The sequence below is a fragment of the Artibeus jamaicensis genome, unplaced genomic scaffold, assembly GCF_021234435.1.
Source record: "Artibeus jamaicensis isolate MK-2021 breed Jamaican fruit bat unplaced genomic scaffold, CSHL_Jam_final contig_3214, whole genome shotgun sequence".
In the NCBI taxonomy this organism is placed as follows: domain Eukaryota; kingdom Metazoa; phylum Chordata; class Mammalia; order Chiroptera; family Phyllostomidae; genus Artibeus; species Artibeus jamaicensis.
This window is the reverse complement of record NW_026521760.1, coordinates 1,244,054-1,267,124: the sequence shown is the minus strand read 5'-3', so window position 1 is coordinate 1,267,124 and position 23,071 is coordinate 1,244,054. Positions and strand designations below refer to the sequence as shown.

The 23,071-nt window shown below is 37.3% G+C and overlaps 1 protein-coding gene across 4 annotated transcripts in view; it reads right to left on the bottom strand.

Annotated features, from left to right (window-relative positions):
* SLF1 (SMC5-SMC6 complex localization factor 1) overlaps nt 1-23,071 on the bottom strand; it is a 65,981-nt gene that overhangs the window by 4,782 nt on the left and 38,128 nt on the right. For 3 of the 4 annotated variants that reach the window (XM_037164127.2, XM_037164129.2, XM_053663578.1), the window contains 4 exons: nt 15,748-15,895; nt 3,828-3,973; nt 2,452-2,615; nt 1,329-1,462 (listed from right to left, as the gene is read on the bottom strand). In XM_037164127.2, coding sequence (XP_037020022.2) covers nt 1,329-1,462; nt 2,452-2,615; nt 3,828-3,973; nt 15,748-15,895 — 592 coding nt within the window. The remainder of the gene's footprint in view (nt 1-1,328; nt 1,463-2,451; nt 2,616-3,827; nt 3,974-15,747; nt 15,896-23,071) is intronic. The other variant, XM_037164128.2, reaches the window with a different exon arrangement.

The window sequence follows — 23,071 nt, the reverse complement described above, 5'->3', positions numbered from 1 at the left end:
ACACACACACACACACACACACACACACACGAAAAAATCCCAGTACCATTTAAACCTGAACAAGAGTGACAAATAGAATGGCAAAGTTTTTTTTCTAGGAGAGATGCAATTAGTGCCTGCTGGCTAAAACTGTCCACATCTATCTTTGTTATAACCAAGATTAATAAGATGTAAGTGATAATTTGAAGGGGAATTAAAAAAAAACATAAAAGTTAGTGCTTAGAAAACAAATGAAATATTGAATTGAATTCTTCCTTGCTGTAAAATACTAGACACATTATTTCAGTGTTCTATTTTATAGACTAACTCCATAAGTCCTACTAAACATTTCTTCTACTGCACTGAAGAGCTTTTGAAGTTTTTCTCTATTTTTCAATTCCCTTCCTTCCTCAGTTCTTTCTGCGGTTCAGCCTAAAGTCATTCATATGCTCTTCATTTTACTTTCTAACACAATAAACAAAGAAAAAGGACACTGTTTTAAAAATTAATATCTGAGATCTCATTTAATACATTTTTCACATCTTGAGCCGAATGGACAGTTATTCTGAATTTGTAATATGCAATTATGAACTTATGGTGAAAGGATGGAAGAGCTTCACTGTTACTGTTTCCACTGGTGTCATAGCGGTAACATTTGTGTTAAAGAGAAAACACAGCACATAAACAAGAGACTCAGAAATTTACTTGGGCCAAGTATAGACCCCCTTAAAAGGAACTTGTATTTGTGAGTTAGGAGATGCATAAGTAAAAGAGGTGCTGGAGTGAATTATTACAACACTATTCTTGTTACTCCATCCTTTAGGTACTTAGGTTCCAGTATAGTTAGAACCAAAAGCCAAACACATTTCACAGTCTGGGCGCAATGCCTGGAAGAAAAGAGTCCATATGCTTAACACAGCTATGTAACATAGCCTAGTCCTCACTCTTTGTTCACAAAATGTCTAGGACTGAAAGAGATGAAGACTGAATTATACTTTTAAATCAAAAGATACTGACTGATCCTAAGCAGCAAAGGTTGAGGTAGAATAAAAAAGTAAGGCGGGCAAGTCTGGGAAAATCCTTATGTGAGCTACACACTGTGTTCAGTATCTGTGAGGCAGCAGCACAAAAGAAGGGAAGGAATGCTGTATTATACGGGTATTAAAATTACTTTTTTATATAAATGACATTCAGTTCAAAAAATAATATGCTTTTCAGGAAGGTATTTCCTGGACCTCCTCTAACAGTTACATTCAGGTATTCATCAGAGCCAGTGTGTAAAACTTGCAAATACTGATTACAACCATGAGAAGTTTTTTAGCATAAATTAATTTTGACATTTGGAATACCTTTTAAATTAGTCTTGTGGAAATTCATCTTTCTAACTAAAGAGGGGCAATTCTCCTTGGAAAAGGACAATTCTCCTTCTGACTTCTTCTTCCATTTTTTTAATGATGAGGAACATTTAGCAAGGTTCAGTTCTCTGAAAAGAAAGTAAGAAATAATAAAAGCTTGTTTTTCACCAAGGAATGGCAGCATACATTAGCTCATGAGTATTTTTAAAAAATCTGGTACTCTTTTAATTTAAACTCCTTTATTATTCAAATCTTTACTGCTTTCTACATAAATAAATTTTAATGTAGCAGCTTTCATTTTATTAACTTTGTATCTCCACTGTCCACTGAAAAGTTTATGAATATGGAATGTCATGTAGAGAAAGAGACAAAGTAAAGGTTACTTGACAGAGAGAATAAAGCAAAATGCTAAAATTAAAATGCAAGCTCCTACTCCCCATTCTTTTTTTTTTTTTTTTTAAGATTAAAAAAAATTTATTTATCTTTAGAGGGGAAGGGAAGGAGAGAGGGAGGGAAACATCAATGTATGGTTGCCTTTCATGCATCTCCTGCTGGGAACTGGCCTGCAGGGAACCGGCCTGCAACACAGGCAAGTGTGTGCCCTGACTGGGAATTGAACCGCGATTGTCTGGTTCGCAGGCCCACGCTCAATCCACTGAGCCCCATTCTTATTTTAATACTGGATCCTATTCTCTTCTTCCGAAAGACATTTCTGTTTTTTTGAGTTTTATATAATATACTTTTAGAGGAAGTTTTTCATTTTGGGGAAGCTATTAAACAATTCGAAGTATCTTACATGACCACCCATTCTGAAATCTACCTTTGTGATATACAAGTAGTAATTTAAATCACAGGGCAAAAATTATGTGGAAAATGATGTGATGAATAGTTTTATTTCTTTTGGAAAGGACTTAATGTCAGTAGAAAGAAAGCATGTGCCTTTAACTAAAGAAAACAAAAATCTGGGTTGTGTGTATTTTACAGTTATAAAGCTGAGTTTTTTGCTAGTCAGTATAATTCAGAAAGTACTGCAAATAACCATAAAGTTCAAGAAATGTATTAGAAAAAAGGGCCACACTCTAAAACACAGCATAGCTGGCATATAGGCATTACATACGGTAACTGTGGTAGCCCTTCAACTTGTTTCTGTTTAGCACCATTCAGCATTAGTAAGGCCCTCTGAGATTCAAGGCAAGGCCGATGTCCTATTTTCTTCGGTATCTGCATCTTTCCAGTCCCAAGAACACCAGTTTTCCCCAGAGCTGGCAAATAGGAATATACCTGTTGCAAAATAATATTATATTGGTTTCTCAACTACAAAGACCTGGAAAGCAGTAAAAATAAATTACTCAATTCATTGCACCATAAAATTTGGTTGTATTTTTTCTGGTTTTAACACTATGTTTGTCATACAATCTCCTTTAAACATGCTAGAACATTAAGTTAATAGTTCCATGTCATTACGTCAATATGATGTATACAAGAAAAATGCCTTCTTAAAGATAATTATATTTTACAAATTCAATTGTGATCTTCATTTAGAAAATTCTTTTGATTAGTTTTATGCCCAACTTATAATTTATTTGCATATTTTAAATATTTATAGCTAATGTACAACTGGTATTTCGTTATTTCCATTCTAATAATGTCTTCCTTCAACAGAAAACAAGTCTGGAATAAACAGTAAAGAGTGCAAAAGTTGTTAAAGGCAAGGATTGTTGCCAAACAGATTAGCAACTGTATTTCTCATTTATTGAAGAAAATGCTAGAGATACTACATATTAATGATAGACAATCAAGGTAAAACTGGAAAAATTTGGATCAGATGCAGTTTACATGTGTGTATATACAGAATACAAGGGAATATTGGACATCATTTGCAATGTTTATTTTTAAATACTATTAAATACTATGTAGAATTTTGGGGACTCTAGGTCTTTTTTTTTATTAAATTTATTTGGGTGGCATTGATTAATTAAGACCATATAGGCTTCAAGTATAGATTTCTCTGATACATGATCTGTATACTGCACTCTGTGAACACCACCCAAAGTCAAAACATCTTCTATCACAAGATATTTGGCCCCTTTGACCCTTACTCCCCCATTTCCTTTCCTCTGGTAACCACCATACTATTGCCAGTGTCTATGAGTTTTAGTTTTATATCTCACATATGGTTCTTAGCTTTTTCTGACTGAGTTATTTCGTTTAGCATAATATTCTCAAGGCTAAAATAATCTTATGTGCTATGGCAAATCACTAAAAAAAAAGTCTTGATTTATTTTCCTGTTATCAATCCTTAATTACTCTCAAGTAATGAAACTTCCTATCTACTAATTACTTGATTTTTAAGGTAGAAAAATACATACTCTTACATTGAAAGACTTATAATTAATATGCTCTAATCATCCGAAACAACTAAGAATGTTTTAAAATTAAATTTATGGACTCACTTCTTAGAAATTAAAAGAATTAGAACAGAGTGGTGCTCACCATTTTCTGAAGAGAGAGCGGCTCAGAAGAAACACTGATGGAACTCTGTAAACACAACTTTTTAAAAACTGCCTCTGCAACAAACATTTGAAGCCAGGCGGATGAAAATGAACAAATGAAAATCTCTAATTCATGTGAAGAAAAGTCTGTAGAAAGCAAGATAAGTAAATATAGTTATTGCTATACCACATAAAATTTCTTTCTACAGACTATATCCTCTGTGGATTTTATTCATGCAAATGATGATTCCCACACCAGTAAAATTCACCCACATAATTTTAGACCATGAAAAACAGATAATATTCCCATTCCTTGCCTTTGAAGAGAAATTGTTTTATGGCAATGTTCTCACATTTGAAACAATCATTACTTTTTATTATTTTAAATAAAAGTCATGAAATTATATATATACACATGTGAACAGACCGATAATAAGTGAGATATACATGGGACTTTTCATTATATTTTCCAATTAATGTGGAAGGTCTCTTCCCACAGTAGGGTAGCATTTTTCGAAAACCAGTACTTGTTTTTCAAATGGGTACAACTATATTTAATTTGCAGTGATCAGTCTTGAGCTGATAGGAAGCAATACATTATATCCTTTCCCTGACAATACCCACGAATCCCAACACCACAGTGAAAGGCAAAAGGTAAAGAAGAGGGAAAATGTAATATAAGAGAACTTCTTTAGGTTCTAATGCATACAGACTTCTTTAGAAATTTGCACCCACTCTACTATAGCAAGTGGGGGGGGGGAAGTATAATTTTAAATGACAAACCAAAACACTAAGAATCTCAAATACCTTCTTTACAAAATCCCCAAGTTCTCCAATAACATGGAAATGTATGAACAAACACATGTTCTCCATTAATACTTCCTGCATAAGAATGAATAATACAGTGGAAAGAATTAAAAACAAAACAAAATAACAGCATACTAAAAGAACTAAAACCGAAACAAACAAGATAAAAACGCTGTAGTATTATATAAGGCAGATTAAACTACAAACACTAGAAATATGAAGAATGAGGAACAGGTCAATAAAATTAGCTAAATAAACATAATAGGTTAAAAGACATTTAAAAAATTGGACACAATGACTACATAGAACTGAGGTTCCAGTCAAGATGATGGAGTAGATAATACTGTGGTCATCTTTTTTCCATGATCACATCAAAATTACAACAAATTATAGAACAACCACCGTTGAAAACCACTTGCTAAGCAGCCCAAGCCCAGCACTAGTGAAAGCCAGCCCTTGATTCCCAGGATAGCATCTCCCAAGTATATCCAAGTCCAACACAGGTAGCTAGCAACTCAAGATCACTTTGTAGCTCCTACCAGGTTGTCCCTGGTTAGGTACAGGCAGTAACTGACCTTGGCTTGAACTGAAGGCCCTCCCAAGAGGCCCCAGAACTAACACAGCTGGTGGGTGACCTTAGACCACAACAAAGCACCACCCAGTTAGATCCACAAACTTTACACGCAAAGGGTGGACTCTCTAGGCACTAGAGCTCTGCTAAAACAAATCCTGCTCCATGGTACAAGCCCTCTAACAACAGTAGTCCACTAAGTCATGGCCAGTCCTCATGAAACAGACCCCAATGCATTCCCCTGCCCACTGCTGAAAAAATACTGTGACCCCCCCCCCAATGCCAGTCTTATAAAAAGGAAAGGAACTATTTCAAAGTTACGCAGATTGAGAAAAACGGCAGAATTCTGCTGTTAAATCCCACTCCCTGTAGAAACAAACAAACAAATGGAAAAAAATCCCACCCACCCATAAACACAGTTCTGCCTCCTTTTGCCAAACCAGGTCAGTTACAGGTACTCTCTCAGGAAAAGAAATGGAAGTCTGCAGCTCAGGAAGGCAGATTCCCGTTTGGCTGCTCCCAGTCCGAGGTCCTCAGCTAGGCTCCTTCTCTTAATCCAAAACTGCAGGGCCCCTCCCCATGGTTGGCCGATGGGGGTCCTCCTGCATGGTGAAGACTGCATTCTAGGCTCTTAAGCCACAGAGTTAAGCCCTAGCTGCCATGCTTGAGTTTAAATACCAGCTGGTTCTTCCTCCATAACCCCATTTCCGACACCTCCCACAATGGGTTACATCTGCTTTTCTTGGCTGCCACTGTTACTGTGGGCAGATGTAGCCCTGTGACCTAGGAACCTCCTCTAAGTCTCTCACAAGGGTGGTAGAGTAACAGGGGACTACCTCCCACATGCATCATGGGTTGGAGTCATGCCCATCTCCCTGGCTCCTGGCTTGACCAGCACAGCTATTAGCATTACTAAAATACTGGCCAGCATCTTTAGATATGCAAAGTAACTGAATGGCCCTGCTCCCCTTCCCCTTCTCCCAAGCCAGGTTAGTGGGGGCACCTCCCCATTTGGGGGACCTCTACATTCCCTGTTACACTCACAGAGAGTCAGCATGATGTGACTGATGTGATAACAGTAATTACAGCTCAACTACAGCTGGAGGGCAAATACAGCTCACAGAAGGGATACCCCTAGAGGACCCAGTTCAGGTGACAGGTGACTCACAGGATACCTACTACCTAAGGAGACACTGCCAAAACTGGGAGGGGTAGCAGATCTACCTAATATTTAGAAACAGGGAGGAAGTCAAAATGAGAAGATGACCTTCTGAATGGGTGAAGATATTTGACAATAATACATTTGATAAGGGGTTGATGTCCAAAATATACAAAGAATTCATGAGACTTAATACCAAAAACAAGCAATCCTCTTCAAACAATCCAATCAAAAAATGGGCAGAGGACCCAAAAAGACATTCTCCAAAAAGGATATACGGATGGTCAACAGACCCTTAAGAGATGCTGAAGGTCACTAATCATCAGAGAAATGCTTACCAAAGCCATAATGAGATATTACGTCACACCTGTTGGAATGGCTATCATCAGTAAATCAGTGACCGAGTATTGACAAGGATGTGGAAAGTGGGGAACAAACCCTTGTGCACTGTTGGTGGTATCAAAAATTGGTACAGTATGAAGGTTCCTCAAAGTATTAAAAATAGAACTACCATGTGACCCAGCAATTCCACTTCTAGATATTTACCTGAGAAACTCCAAAATGCTACTCAAAAAGATATATGTATCCCTATGTTCACTGTAGCATTATTTAAAATAGTGAATATATGGAAACAACCTAAGCACCCACTGATACACAATTGGATGAAGATGTGCATACAAACAATGGAATATTACTCAGCCATAAAAAAGAAATCTTGCCATTTGAGATAATATAGATGGAGCTAAAGGGTATTATGCTATGTGAAATAAGTCACACAGAGAAAAGACAAAAACCACATGGGTTCAATTATATATATGAAAAACAAAATAAATGAACAAGAAATAGAAACAAACTCATAAATACAGAGAACTGATGGCTACATGAGGGAGAGGCTTAATGGGGTTGGGCAAAAAAGACGAAGAGATCAAGAAATACAAGTTAGCAATCACAAAACAGTCCCAGGATGTCAAGTACAGCATAGGGAATATAGCCAATAATATTGTAATAATATATTTGGTGCTGGGTGGGTACTAGATTTATCAGGGATCATTTTGTTTGTTACATAAATGTTTAACCACTATGCTATACACTTGAAACTAATATAACATTAAATGTTAACTATAATTAAAAAATAGATTTTAAAAAATAAAAATAAACTAGTGTTTCCCAATAGAAATATGATACAAGCCATATTATAATAAAAAATAATTATGGACTTCTGGCCAAGATGGAGGCACAGGTAGAAACACTGTTCCTCCTTGCACAACCAAAATTAAGGACAACAAAAATTTAGAAACAAAAACACAACCAGAACTGACAGAAAATGGAACTGTACAGGAAGTCCGACAACCATTCATCCAGACCAGTAAGAGGAGTGGAGTCGGTGGCCCGAGAGGGGTCACAGCAGGAAAGGAGGCGGTTGGCACACCCTGGGCGCAAGGTGACAACGAGTGGGCCCAGTGAGGCATGCAAGGTGGCTGGCTGACTGAGGTCACACATTCGAGAGCAGATAAACCAGATGAAAACAGGAAGGGAGACAGACCACGCAACCCAGGACCCCAGCAACGGGAAATAAAGCCTAAAAGCACTGATTGAAAACACTTGTGGGGGTTGAGATGCCGGAAGAGACTCCCAGCCTCACAGGAGAATTTGCTGGAGAGACCCACAGGGTCCTAGAACGTACACAAGCCCACCCACCTTGGAACCAGTGCCAGAAGGGCCCAATTTGCTTGTGGGAAGTGGCGGAGGGGACTGAAACCTGAGAGAGAACAGAGCAAGTGCCATTGTTTACTCTCGGACCCTGCCCTCACATACAATGTCACAACCCAGCAACTAGACTGCCCCGCCCTGGTGAACACCTAAGGCTCCAGCCCTCACTACCTAACAGGCTCAACCAGACCTCCCCCTCCCAAAAAAAGATGCTCAAATGAAAGAATAGATCAAAGCCCCAGAGCCAATACATCTAAGTGACCAAGAGATAGCCAACCTATCAGATGCACAGTTCAAAACACTGGTGATCAGGATGCTCACTGAACTGGTTGACACTGAATGCAAATTAGATGAAAAAATGAAGGCTACACTAAGTGAAATGAAGGAAGATGTACAGGAAACCAATAGTGATGAAAAGGAAACTAGGACTCAAATCAATGGAATGGACCAAAAGGAGGAAAGAAACAATCAAACAGAAAAGAATGAAGACAGAAGAATTTTAAAAAATGAGGAGAGGCTTAGAAACCTCCAGGACATCTCTAAATATTCAGAATTATAGGGGTAGCAGAAGGGAAAGAGGAAGAGCAACAAGTGAAAAACTTATTTGAACAAATAATAAAGGAGAACTTCCCCAAATCTGGCAAAGGAAACAGACTTCCAAAAAGTCCAGGAAGTTCAGAGAGTCCAAAAAAGTTGGACCCAAGAAGGAACACACCAAGGCACATCATAATTACATTAGCTAAGATTACAATGAAGGAGAGAATTCTAGAAGCTGCAAGAGATGAGGAGACAGTCACCTACAAAGGAGTTCCCATCAGACTGTCAGCTGATTTCTTAAGAGAGAAAAAAGGGGCTGGAAAGAAGTAGTCAAAGTCATGAAAGGCAAGGATCTACATTCAAGATTGCTCTATCCAGCAAAGCTTTCATGTAGAATGGAAGGACAGATAAAGTGCTTCTCAGATAAAGACAAGTTAAAGGAGTTCATCATCACCAAGCCCTTACTTTATGATATGTTAAGGGGACTTATCTAAGAAAAAGAAGATCAAAACTATGAACAGTAAAAAGACAGCAAACTCACAGTTAGTAACAACTACACCTAAAACAAAAGCAAACAACTAGAACAGGAACAGAACCATAGAAAAGGAGATCACATGGAAGGTTAGCAACAGGGGAGTGGGAGGAGGACAGAGGGGGGAAAAAGTACAGAGAATAAGTAGCATAGATGGTAAGTAGAAAATAGGGGGAGGGCAAGAATAGTATGGGAAATGTAGAAACTAAATAACTTATGACACATGGACATGAACTAAAGTGGGGGAATGTAGGTTGGAGGGGGTATGCAAGGTGGAGGGGAATAAAGGGGGAGAATGGGACAACTGTAATAGAATAATCAATAAAATATATTAAAAATAATTAGACAACAATAAACATAATATCAATATAAAGTATAAAATCGACCACCTCACTCAAGGGCTGAGTTCCTTTGGTCTGTCAGTCACCCAATGAAAGTCCTGTCTGGCTCAAATGCCTTCCCAAAAGGCTTGGGCTCTCAGTTATCTGCAGTCCTTAACTGTTTCTTTTCTAGTAACGTGGGTGTGTGTGTGAGGGGCAGGGTATGAAAGAATGAGGGATTGAAGGGTGAGAGTAGGGTAATCCCCAGAGAACACCTGGCAATTTTTGGTTGTCACAACTGAGGAACTGCTATTGGCCTCCAGTGGGCAAAGGCCAGGGATGTCACTAAACATCCTACAATTCACAAATCATCAGGCCTTAAAACATAAACAGGGCCCAGGCTAAGAGAGAAATTCTGCCTTGAATAAAGACACTTGAGGTTCTTGCCTTTAGGCAGACTGCCATGTGGGCAAATGGCTCCAGCCACATGTCAGGTAGGTTTCACCTACTTCCATACAGACAGGATTGCTGAATTCAAACAATACTTTCCAAAATGGCTTCAACCATTTTTTGCAAGAAATGGAGATGAAGAAGTAGTTATTTACAACCTTTTATTATAACTGACTACTTACAACCTTCTAGGCTGTTAGTATTATCTGAAACTACACAAGCAGTGAACTGAAAGATTATCTTCTGAACATTAAATCTCAAGTCATACACATTTAAAAAATCATATCTATCATCATGGAGTTTATTATAATCAATTGATCTCTTAACTTATCAATTCTAACAAGAGGCAAAAGCAAAGCATAAATAGCTTGTACTATACAGTTGAAATGACATCATTCACCTTGGAACTTCCAAATGCAGTTATTCAGCTAGTAAGAGCATTTGATGGGTTGAAAGAAATAGGAAATACAAACTATAATGGATCCAAATAGTAGTATCACATGCAAAGAGAATGATAAATAATAAACAAAAGAACATAAGAAACTTAGCTTCTGGACTGTGAGATCTGTAAAAGGATTATTTTTGTAGCCCTCAAGCTTGTAGGTCACTAACCTGCACAAAATAAACATTTAATAATTGATAAATGAACAAAAAATGACTAGCAGACAGCCACTCTAGGATTAATCCTCACGCAAGAATATGTTTTTATTGATTTTGGAGAGGACGGGGAGAGACATCGTGGGGAGAGACAAACACCCGTTGGTTGCCCCTGATTCACACACTGACCGGGGATCCAACCCGCATGCAGTCTTGGTGTGTGCCCTGACCAGAAATGGAACCCAAAAACTTTTTTGGTGTACGGGACGATGCTCCAATTGATTGAGCCGTCCGACCAGGGCCAGGAGGATCTTTTTAGAAAAGTTAATCAGATTGTGCCACTTCTTTATTTTCTAACTCCTTAACCCATCTTAGAAGTTCCTAAGCAAAGTCCATTTCTCCTTCTTTGGCTTTATTCTGGTCTCTCTTCTCCTTACAGCTTACTATCAGCCAGGTACCAGGTTCTTAAAAGGCCCGGCATTTTCTTATCTCAGTTTTGGTAAATGTACCTTCTGACTGCAATGCACTTTTCCAACTCTGCCAAACTCCTACTTAGCTAGCCTTCAGGTTCTGCTTTCCATGACCACCCAATAAAAGTTAGTTCAACCATCTCTACAGCTAGTTTTTGTCATTGGAGCACATAGCATTTTTAAATAATATATTTATATTAACTTAATTACAATCTGCCTCTTCCACTGACAGCTCTCCAAAAAAATAAGCAAGAACCATGTTTTGTTTCCCTCTTCCACTGTATCTGAAGTGTAAAGATCCATGATTGGACAGGGACAATGAAAATATGTTAAATAAATGAAGGGAATAAAAACGTTTTCACTGAGACAGTAAAATCATAAAATTTAAATTTTGGGAGAAGTTTGAACCATGGAGAAGCATTAGAATACAGATTTTAAAAAGGTAAATAAAGATTTGAGAAAACTACTTACTAGCAAAAGATAATCACATAGCCTGACAAAGGCAAAGGAAGCTTTATTAAAGTTATCCAAAGGTGTGAAAAATGTTAGAGATTTAATGTTTTCTTCCCACTGAAAGCAGGAGAAGAAGTGAGTTTAAGTCAGGACATACGCAAACTGCGCCTTGCTGGCCGTTATCATGACTAAAGCTGCACTGGAACACAACCGTGCTCGTGTGTGTACCGCGTGCCACCGCCTTCTCCCTGAGACTGCAGGGCTGAGGGGCTGGAACAGAGGCTGGAGAGCCTGTAAAGCCCAAAACATTCACTACCTGGTATTTTACAAAACAAAGTTTCCCAACCTTAGTTTAAGCCAATTCATCATAATATATTGTTTCTTTTGGACTAGGAAAAACAAAACAATCCAGTTTGCCATAAGTGAAACAGATGGACCAATACCTTCAACTGGAAGTTACAGAGCTGCCAAATTATAACATCTTTACTAATGACTTAAGAAAAGCAAAAATAGTAACTGAGCTGAAGAACAGTGCAAAGAAACATTAAAAAAAAAAAAGAGTCCTGTCTGGTACGGCTCAGTGGATTGAACACAGGCCTGGGAACTGAAAGGCTGTAGTTCAATCAGCCAGGGCCCATGCCTGGGATGAGGGCCAGGTCCCCAGTAAGAGGCATCCACACATTGATGTTTCTCTCCCTCTATTTCTCCCTCCCTTCCCCTCTCTCTAAAAATAAATAAATAAAATCTTTTTTAAAAAAAGAAGGCATATTCTCAGAGAAAAAGAAGTGGCTCTTCATCAAAGTATCAAAACACTGACAAAAAGAACACGATTAGAACATTTTTTAAAATTTTTTGAGACAAATGTGTTACTCTACCAGCTCTAAAATAGACACTTTAATTTTGCATATGAGCAGTAGAAAAGTTATTGCTGTCTTACAAGTGAACTGTTCACTTGAATTCTCTCTCTTGACAAAGGTTAAAAATCTAGACATAGTAATAACAAAAATTTAGGAAGATATTAATTTGAACTATTTTGAGAAATATATGTTGCTTTTTAAAAACTGCCTATCTGTGGCCTAAACTCAAGTCTAAAGAAGCAACTGTGTGCGTTTGAGAAAGGTAAGGAAAAGCTTACACATACTTTCCAAACACGGATATAGTTTAAATCTCATCTAGAGTTTTAAATATTAGTGATCAAACAGATTCTGGAAAGCAAAGTAACCACTTAGTTGACAGGACTTCTATGCTAACATTAAACTCTAATCTTAGTTTAAGTCACTTACAGGCTCAAACTTGTTGGGTTTAAACTTGCCATGTGAAAACTAGGAATAACAGTGGATAATATTACCTTTAAAATGAAGGGTGATTCAGAATATGAATAAAGAAAGCACTAAGGCTGATGCACCCTGTTAACATTAGAACCCTGTTAATAAGGGCTCATTATTTCCTGCTTTTGGCTAAAATCAATAAAGGAAGCCAATACATACAGGAAACAACACATATAACCACATTCACAGTCTCTAAAATCACTGTTATTCTTGTCCTGAGTTGCCAAACTCAGAGGTTTTGTTTGGAATGAAAACTGGGAAAACTTTTAACTGAATGTTTAGTTATCACACTAGCAAATAATGCCAGAATTCTGCTGTATCTAAAATGGGGGTGGGAAATGGAAAAAAACACTGAGCAGAAAGGGTGGGGAAGAAATGGGAAGAAAGGGTTCTGGGGAAGACTGAATCTGAGGTAAAAAATGTTAAAACTCATGCAGCAAAGGGCAGCTCCTCTACAAAAGAAACAGAATCACCCCTTAGCTCAATGAGAAAGGAAAACAAGCAGATAAAATGCTTTAGATAAAAATCTTTTAACCTCAGTAGTATAAGAATAAGACCTTTCACTTTGTAGAGGACACCATCAAATAAATCCTGAACTGGATTCTTATTCCAGATTTTCTTTTCAAAGTATTAAAGTGACTGGCAGCATATTCAAAAAGTTTTTTTTTTTACATATAAAACCAAGCCACACTAAAACACATGTAACAAAAAAGAATATTTACTAGGCAGTCTAAAATATGTTTAAGTACATAAAAATCATCTTTTATATTCGAGGGCCACAAAAAGCTCACGAGGTTTACAATATGTTTACTTTAGGAATTTAGGATTATACAAATACAGACAGACAGAAAAGGATTCATAGTTCCCCCAAACTGGCTTTGAAGTTTAGGAGTATATATAAGGTCTTATGAAAGCCTCCCTGTCTCTAGGAGACTCAAAACAGGTAGAACCTTTCGTAAGGTGAGAATGTGAAAATGAGTATTTCTGTCATCATTGCTTAAAAAATATTCTACCTCCCACTTATTTGAGTGGATACTTTGAAGTAGATGAAGGGAATAAAAGGAAGAAATAAAAATGTTTATATAGAAATTACTTCTATTTGCTTCATCCACGCTCATCTGTTAGATTACAGGATTCAATGGAAAAAACAGCAGCTACTTTTTATTATAAGAAAAATTATACAGGAACGAGTATACAGGAAAAATGTTTTAATTAGTTATATAACCCAAGAAAATATATATCACTTTAAAACATAATAAGTATTCTGATTCAATGTATTTCATTTTTTAATATTGTTAAGTATTCATTGAGGAAGAGATCTAGGAACTGTTCACACAGCACAGATAAAATTAGAGGACTACAATGCTTTTTCCTCAATTTTAATGATCAGAAGTACTGAAGACACTGAAAATAGTTCTTACCATGTGACATTCAAAAAATACCATATATAAACAAGCAATCTCTGTCTCTAGTAAAAAGAGAATACACTGATTTCAGATTTGGTTAAATGTTTGCTTGCATATGATGGTTTAATTTTTAGTTGTAGTATTAAGGGAAGCATCAGTAATATTATACACATAATTTACATCCAAGTACTATTTTCTATAATCTAATACTATAACCTAATTTCAGTTTTCAAAAAATCACCCAGATAATATTTAAAAATTTTTTTTACTGTAAGCCCTGGCTGGTGTAGCTCAGTGGATTGAGCACGGGCCTGTGAACCAGAGAATCACGGTTCGATTCCCAGTCAGGGCACATGCCTGGGTTGCAGGCAGGTTCCCTGCAGGCCAGTTCCCTACAGGGGATGCACTAGAGGCAACCATACACTGATGTTTCTCTCCCTCTCTCCTTCCCCTCTAAAGATAAATAAATAAAATCTAAAAAAAATTTTTTATTGTTCAGTTACAGTTGTCCCCACTTTCCCCCCATTGCTCTCACATGCCTTGCCCATCTCCTCTCTCCCACATTCAATCCTCCCCCCCCGTAGTCTTTATCCGTAGGTCCTTTTTGTGTATGTTCCTTGACTTGACCCTTCCCCTTCTCCACCCCCCTGCCTGTTATCCCCTTCCCCACTTCCCTCTGGTCACTATCAGTTTGTTTTTTTTATTTCCATGTCTCTGGTTCTATTTTGCTTGCATGTTTGTTTTTGTTAAGTTCCACTTATAGGTGAGTTGATAATATTTTTGAACAAATGATGTAGGTGTTGGGTGGGGAGGAAGGCTCATGTAGTATCTGAAGAAAATAATAAGAATTACATATATGAGCTTAGCTATGTAAAAAAGGTTAGAAATACTAGAAAGAAATACAGTCATACCTCCATACTGGTCGGCTTCAGAACTCGTCAAACCCTGTACTCGTATTTTGAAGAGAAAAAATGTTTCAGCACTCGGTGCTTGCTTGGGACTCATCAAACTTGCTAGAACTTGTATGAGTCATGACACCACCCCGCAAGAGAAAATGCTTCATCATGTGACATGTTCTGTACTCATCAGTTTCGGCACTCATCATGAGTTCTGGAAGGTATTAACGACGAGGACTGAGGTACCAATGCATATTAAGAGCTTAACCGTGGGCCCTGGCTTGTGTAGCTCAGTGGATTGAGCACTGGCTTGTGAACCAAGAGGTCACCAGTTTGATTCCCAGTCAGAGCACATGCCTGGGTTGCAGGCTGAGAGGCAACCAATCAATGTTTCTCTCACACATTGATGTTTCTCTAACTTTCTTTCTCCCTTCTACTCTCTCTAAAAATAAATAAATAAAATATTTAAAAAAAACCCAGCTTAACAGTGGTTATCTACACGGGAAAAGTCATTATGGGTAATTTTTACCTTCCTCTTTATATTGTCTACATATATATGTGTGTATGTATGTATATAAATGGTTTAAGGGAAGCTTCACATGAACACATGTTAAAGATTACCGACTACCTAAAGGAAACTCAAAACCAATTTCCACAATGGAAAACAAAAAACAGACATACTTACCATCACACGAAAGGGAAACGTAACTTCCGAAGTCATCAGACATATGTTGCATCACATTTCTACCCATTTTAAGACCAAGGAAGATCCAATAATCTATTGCTGCTCCAAGAATTCCAGTCAGTAAGTAAGCTAGTTCATGTTTGAAGACCTAACATTAAGATGAGAATAGTGGTATTAAAACATATGAATTCTATCTGTATTTTTTTGAGTCATTTGTTGAGGCAAAACTTAGCTACCGTATTTTGCCACAGATAATGTGCTTCTGTGTATAATGCACACCCATGTTTCTATGCACATTATATATGAGATTATTTTACCCACAGCAGCAGGTAATCACTACATCCTGTATAATGTGCATCTTATCTTTCCCTAAAAAATCTGGGCATAAAAGTGTGCAGTATACATAGCAAAATATGGTATTTAAAAACAGACTATGCTAATGATAAAAGGTATTCTTAAGAATCCAAGCAAACTAACTCCCTCTATTCTCTTCCTTTACTTCCTTCCCTATTCCTTCCTCCCCATCTATATCTATCGCTACATGACAAAACAGTTAATAAAACAAAATTTCCAGGATTTATGTATGGATAGCTTATAACAAACCTTTAAGGTTACTTAAGCCAATGGTGTCAGGTGTTTTAGTCAGGCAATAAATCCATTAAAATAATGAGGAAATAACTTACTTCAGTGGATTTCTATTAATAGGAATATATGACTATAGAATGACTATTTAAAAAAATAGATTAGCCACCCCTACTGTTTATATTTAAAATTAACCTTTACATTTCTACAGAAATACTTGAAAAACACAGTAAGTAAAAGCTTTGGCAAATGAAATTACTCTTTGTTGTAAAGAAACTGATTCAAATTTTAACTATTAAATTATATCAAACACCATTACATAACTTAGAGATATACAGAGATAATAGTTTAAAAATGAATATTGTCTATATTATCACTTTTATAGTAAATACTATTAAATTCTTATAGCAAGACATACAAACCTTACTTATAGTAAGTGTGCTTTACCCTAGTGTTTAAAAATATCTTTCTAACATGTAAACTGTAAAGAGGAAGTATTAAAATAGTTTTAAACACCTTGGATTTAGATAAAAACTCTTTTGTCACAATGACATTAAACTGATATCACTGAAATTCCTATATTTTTGCTGATTTTGTTTAGTCATGAAAAAAACCCACCAAATTATCAGTAGTATAGAAGGCATGTGAAAGGGTTTCAATAAATGTTATGGTATCCAAATAGATTATAACTGCTATGTTCTACCATCATACTATGCCTAGTAGGGGATCAATGACAAAAAATCTCTAGCACTTTGAACCTTCAATGACTACTGGTTTTATTTCCCCTGCCCTCAGGTGACAAGGTTCTAACAGGTATACCTATAGTATTTCATTAGGGAACCATTCATTATCATAAGAAACTACTAGTTAAATGACTTCAAAACTGAGATGCTATTTCTGGTTTGTTGTGCAAACAAGGGCAAATGCTCAAGCAGCACATACATCAGGCAAACCAAACAGTTTACAGAGGGAAAACTCAGAGCTGGGTGCTTTAGCAGGTGTGCAAGTCCTCTGTTGCCCTATCACATTATGGGGTAAGTATGCTGTACTCTGGCTGGGCTACACATTAGAATCTGGGAGAGAGACTCTGAAGAATGGGGTTAGAGGATTTTATGATTAGGGAAGCACTATTCTTCCTGTGATATGATCATGGCCCACAATACAGAACCTTGACTATAGCCAGATCCTGACAGGTCAGGATACATGAGTGGAACATCAGTACCACCACCTCTTTTGCCTTGATTTGATTAGAAGTCTGGAAAAGTACCAATGCCTCCCCTATACCCTAGTAGGGTCCAAGCCTTGCAGCTGACTAGAACTAACTCCTTAAGCAGTGGGTCTTAGTCAGTCTTCAAAGAACTTTGCAGGAAGCCAAATTCATTCTTTGTAAAGCCAGTATGAAGATGATCACCCTGGGCAAGTTTCACTTCTCATGGTTCAAATTATGAAGAGAAAGTAAAACAGGACAGTGAAAAATCTATGTGTAAACTAGTAAACTGCTCATGTCAAGAGCCACACCACAGAATGCTCATTCCAACATAATGGGTATCTGAACATCGGCAATGACATTTCTCAGGAAGCGAGAGGCTGGTAGGTTTCGATTTCTCAAAGCATTCTCCTAGCTCAAGTGAATAGTAAATCAGAATCACTTCAGATCCCTGGTCGTAGGACTGTAGACAGGGAAAAGGGAGGTTAGCCTACAGAGGCTTATTAAAGCCTCATCATATAAAACCACAATCCAGCACTCCCATCAATTAAAAATAACTTCAAATCAACCAGATGGAACTTTCCCTCTTTCCAAATATATGTACACAAATATATGTGCATATATGTACCTGGTATCACAAAGAAATATCAATATTACTTAATGTTCAATTTCCCTTGATATTACCACTATTAAAGTTAGAAATAGACAGGTCTTGAAGTGCTCCCATGTAAGGACTATAGCTCCGTTACTATGATTAGCAAAGATCCTGCCAAAGTTATTCTTATCTGTGTGCTATTAGCTAAACATACATGAAACACAGCACATATTCACAGTAGAAAATTTCTATATAAAAAGACCCGTTCAAATCAAGGTTCTTGGATCCTATTATACTATATTCTTAACTATGGCACTATCAACATAGGGCCAAGACATTGTGCTATGGATTGTATTCACTGTGACTTTAATAGGGTACAAAGAAAACTATGATTTCTAGCATATGTTCTAGAAATGGATTAGTGAGAAAAATGATAAACCACCAAAGGAAAAAAAGTATTCATGAAATACTGAAATGTTTGCTAAAACTTAAAGAACAGAACATGAATACCCTAAGAATTAAGAAAGAAATAAATGATAACATGGTTTGTACACCCAACATATACTTACATTAGAACTCGTTTCTAACATGCTAAAGTTTACTATCAGATATTCTGCCAATAGAGTTCTCTATTATCTGCTAGTACAAGTATTCTCCAGTTTAGAAACTTGACAATCTTGTGAAAAGTGACTAGCATATAACAGAACAAACGAGAATCTCGGCCATCTAATTCCCAGGTAGGGCTTTCTGACATTCCACTGAAACAGATGACAAACTGCTCCTCTAGTGCCTCTGTCACAAAGATGTGAACATAATGAACACATTGTGTCTCTCCCTCTTTTAAAAACTTGCATTTGAATGAAATCAGAAAAAATATGCTGCGGTGGAGATTTGGACTCTATGAAGGCTTTGCCTAATAGGCTGAGAACACCTTGAATACTTAAAACTCTTTAGCCTCAATTTTCTTATCTTTAAATACAAACTAGGTTCTGTTTCTACCTACAACTGTAGAATACCATGAAATAGCACTTAAGGACATCACAAAGAAAAGGAGGACTAACCACCAAGCTCAGAAAAATTTGTACCTCCTCAATAACCTTGACACAGCCCACCTCTGCTCTTTGCCAAGGAAAGCCCAAAGCTTTCTCAGATTAATGACAATGAAATTCACTGCCATGGTGTCACTTGGCAATACTTGTTGATTGACATTATGACAAAACAGTATTAGCATAAACTGAGGACTTCTGTTTAGTTAATGACTTAAATTGAATGCTTCAACTCAGCAAATCAAGAAACAAATGCTTTACAGTACAGAAAATTATGTCTGTGAACATGCATGGAATTCTTGAAATTGAAAACTGCCAAAAAGATTTAATTAAGTACAAGAATGAATTCTAACAGATAACACAATAAAACATACTTTATATGAGCTTAAGCAATTAAAATGATAAATAAAATATTAATTTGCAACATTTAAAACCAGTTCTCATGATGCAACTGATCCTACAATTTATTGCAGAAAAATTCAACATATTTATGAAGCCATTTATAAATGTGAACAAAAATCTTCGAGGTAAATACATATAAATCTGTTTCTATTTATATAATTATTTCCTGAGTAAATTCTTATTCATGATAGTCCTTTGGTAATTTAGTAAAATTGTGAGAATGTTAGTTTTACTGTTTTTAGTGATAAATGAGCTATTTCATTTATGCAATCAAATGGATAAAAAAGAAACATTAAAAATGAGGAAATGTTTCCTATTCTTAATGATTATTGTCTAAAAAATACATACAAAGGCAGATGGTAATAAATAAGAATGTTTTCAGTTTTACTTTAGAAGTATTACAGTCAATTGGCAATGAAGTTTAGATAGTTCTATTTCTGCTGACTATTTAGAAGTTTCACACATTTGTATAATCATATTCTTTTTAAACCAGATACATGTACAAGAAAATGGCTACTCACCTGGTTATTGCTATGTAACAGGCTTACCTGATCACAAAGTCTAGCTACGCACCAAAAAAAATCTTTTTAAAAAATGTCAATTAAAAAAATTAGGGCCCTCAAAAGAATTTTCTTTTAAGCATTGCCTCTCTGCCCCACCCCCAACAAATTGAATTTTTAAAAGGTAATAAGGACTTCTGTTTCTGATAATGGAGGCCTAGGTAATTCAGATAAACCCTATTAAAAAGAAAACTAAAACTGCTGAATAAAATATGTAAAATATCTTCTGGAAAGTTATGAAGAATTGCTAAGTCAAAATCTGGGAGAAGGTAAAAGCCAAGTGAAGCACTCAAAGTTAGCTGACATTGCCCTAAGAACGTTTTCCTAACCCCAGAAAAAGAGCTGGAGTACAGAAGTATGGTTTTGGAACCTAGGGAAAAAGGAGTATAAAAAGAATCATCCAAGACCTAATAGCTCATACTCTTATATCCTGAAGGGTTTTACCCTCAGACTAAGAGTAAATCAGAAGCAAAATACATGTATTTGTAGACTGGTACTTCATTTGGACCATCCGGTAACCCTCCAACCTAAATACTGGACTAGAGCAGTCCTCAAGGGTACTACATCTAGGCACCTGGCAGAAGCAAAGAGAAATTTTCTTCCGAGAAGGATATCTGGTGTCTTTGCCACAATTGTTTCGACAGACAATTTTTCAAATGCAATTTATGTTTCAAAGAAAACAATAATTAGCTTGCAAGGGAATATAAAAGACATAAGATAACGAACATCAGAAACAAATACAAACAGATCCTCAAAGACTTCAAGTATGCAATAATCAGACACAGATTACAAAATAACCATTATTGCCATGTTGAAAGACAAAAAAAAAAAAAACCTTGAAAATTTTGTAGGGAACTAGAAGCCATAAAAATATGTAATAGTAACTTTGAAGTAAGAAGGTTTAAAACTGGAAAAAATACAAAAACTCAAGTACAACAGTCATGTTTAACAACAAATTAGATAAAGCTGAAAAGAGTGAATTAAAATTGAATGAAAAGACATTATACAGACTGTTCCAAGTACACACAATATTTGAAAATACAAATGAAACTGGACTTCCAGTCAAGATGGAGGTGTAGATAACATGGCTTGCCTCCTCACACAACCACATCAAAATTACAACTAAACTATAGAACATCAATCACTCACACTGTCAGAAATAGAGTTGAATGAAAGTCCAACAATCACAGAATTAAAGAAACCACATCCATCCAGACTAGTAGGAGGGGTGGAGACAGGAAATGGGCTGGTCCTACTTCCATATGCAGTGGATAAAATTCAGGCAGAATATCTTGGGAATGAGGAGTCCAAGCCCCACACCAGGTCCCCCAGCCCAGGGTTCCAGTACCAGGAGGGTAAGTCCCCATAACTTCTAGCTACAAAAACTAGAGGGGAATGAGTCAGTAGAAGAAACTTCTGGGGTACCAAGCAGTTCTTCCTAAAGAAATCACACACAGTCTTACTTAGACTTACTCCCTCTGAGCCTCAGCATTTCTGTAGCAGCTTGAAAGGCACCAGTGACATACAGGGAGGAATGAAGTGTCAGAAAGGGACCAGCATTCTCACAGACAAAGGCAGGCAGAGGCCACTGTCCCTTTTCTGAACCCTGCCCACAGGGAGCCACAGAGCCTGCAGGCAGATGCCGTATCTGAGAATCTGAGACTAAATATTAGCCAGACTGCCCTACCCTGGAGATACCCCGAGGTTCCTTTCCACTCAACTCACAGGCCCAGGTAGCTGTTAATAGTGGCTTTTCCATAGGAATGGCTGGTCTTGGCTCATGCTTCACAACTTCCTAAATCCTCTCAAAGAAGCAAAAGCTGACCTCAGTGAGCTCCAGCCTTCATACCTCTTGTGAGGTGACCCCAGGCCTGGCACTAGCAGCAGCCAGCCTAGATTCACATCTTAGTTTCCCCTAGGAATCTCCAAGCCCAGCAAAAGTAGCAGATTGTGCTCACACAGGGTAGCCCTAGGCATAACGGAAGTGGGGACTGAGCTTGGCCTGTACCATTCAGGGAACCCCAGGATCTATACACCCAGTGGACAGCTAAAGACCCCATCGAACACCACCACTGTGCCTCTCTATACAGCTGACCCTCCATAAAGGGCAGAGGTTAGTAGTCTGTGGTCACGGTCAGTCCTTGCAGCTGACTGGCCTGGGTAAATCCCCCCATTGACCTGCCAACAGTAATCAAGGCTCAACTACAAGAGGAGGTTGGACTCAGCCTACATTGACGGTGTATACCTCAAGTACCCAGTGTGGGTGACAAGGAGGGTGTGCAACTGGACCCTACAAGACACCCACTACATTAGGCCATGCTATCCAGACAGGGAGTCAGCAGCTCTACTTAATACATAGCAACAAAAACAGGGAGCCTACCAAAATTAGGAAACAGAAAAACATGGCCCAAATGAAAGAAGAGAGTAAAACTCCAGAAAAAGAATTAAACAAAATGGAGATAAGGAATCTGTCACATGCAGAGTTCAAAACAGTGGTTATTAGGATGCTCAAGGAACTTAGTGAGGACCTCAACAGCATAAAAAAAAGTCCAGTCAGAAACAAAGGCTACACTGATTGAAATAAAAGACAATTTATAGGGCAACAACAGTAGAGTGGTGAGCCAAGAATCAAACTAATGATTTGGAACATAAGGAAGAAAAAAAAAAACAACCAATCAAAACAAGAAGAAGAAGAAAGAATCCCCAAAATCAAGGATAATGTAAGGAGCCTCAATGACAATTTCAAGTGTTCCAAAATTCATGTCATAGGAGTACCAAAAGCAGAAAAGAAAAAGCAAGGAATTGGAAATTTGAAAAAATAATGAAAAAGAACTTCCCTAATTTGGTGTAGGAAATAGACATGCAAGTCCAGGAAGCACAGAAGAGTCTCAAACAAGATGGATGTAAAGAGGCCAACTCCAAGATGTATCAC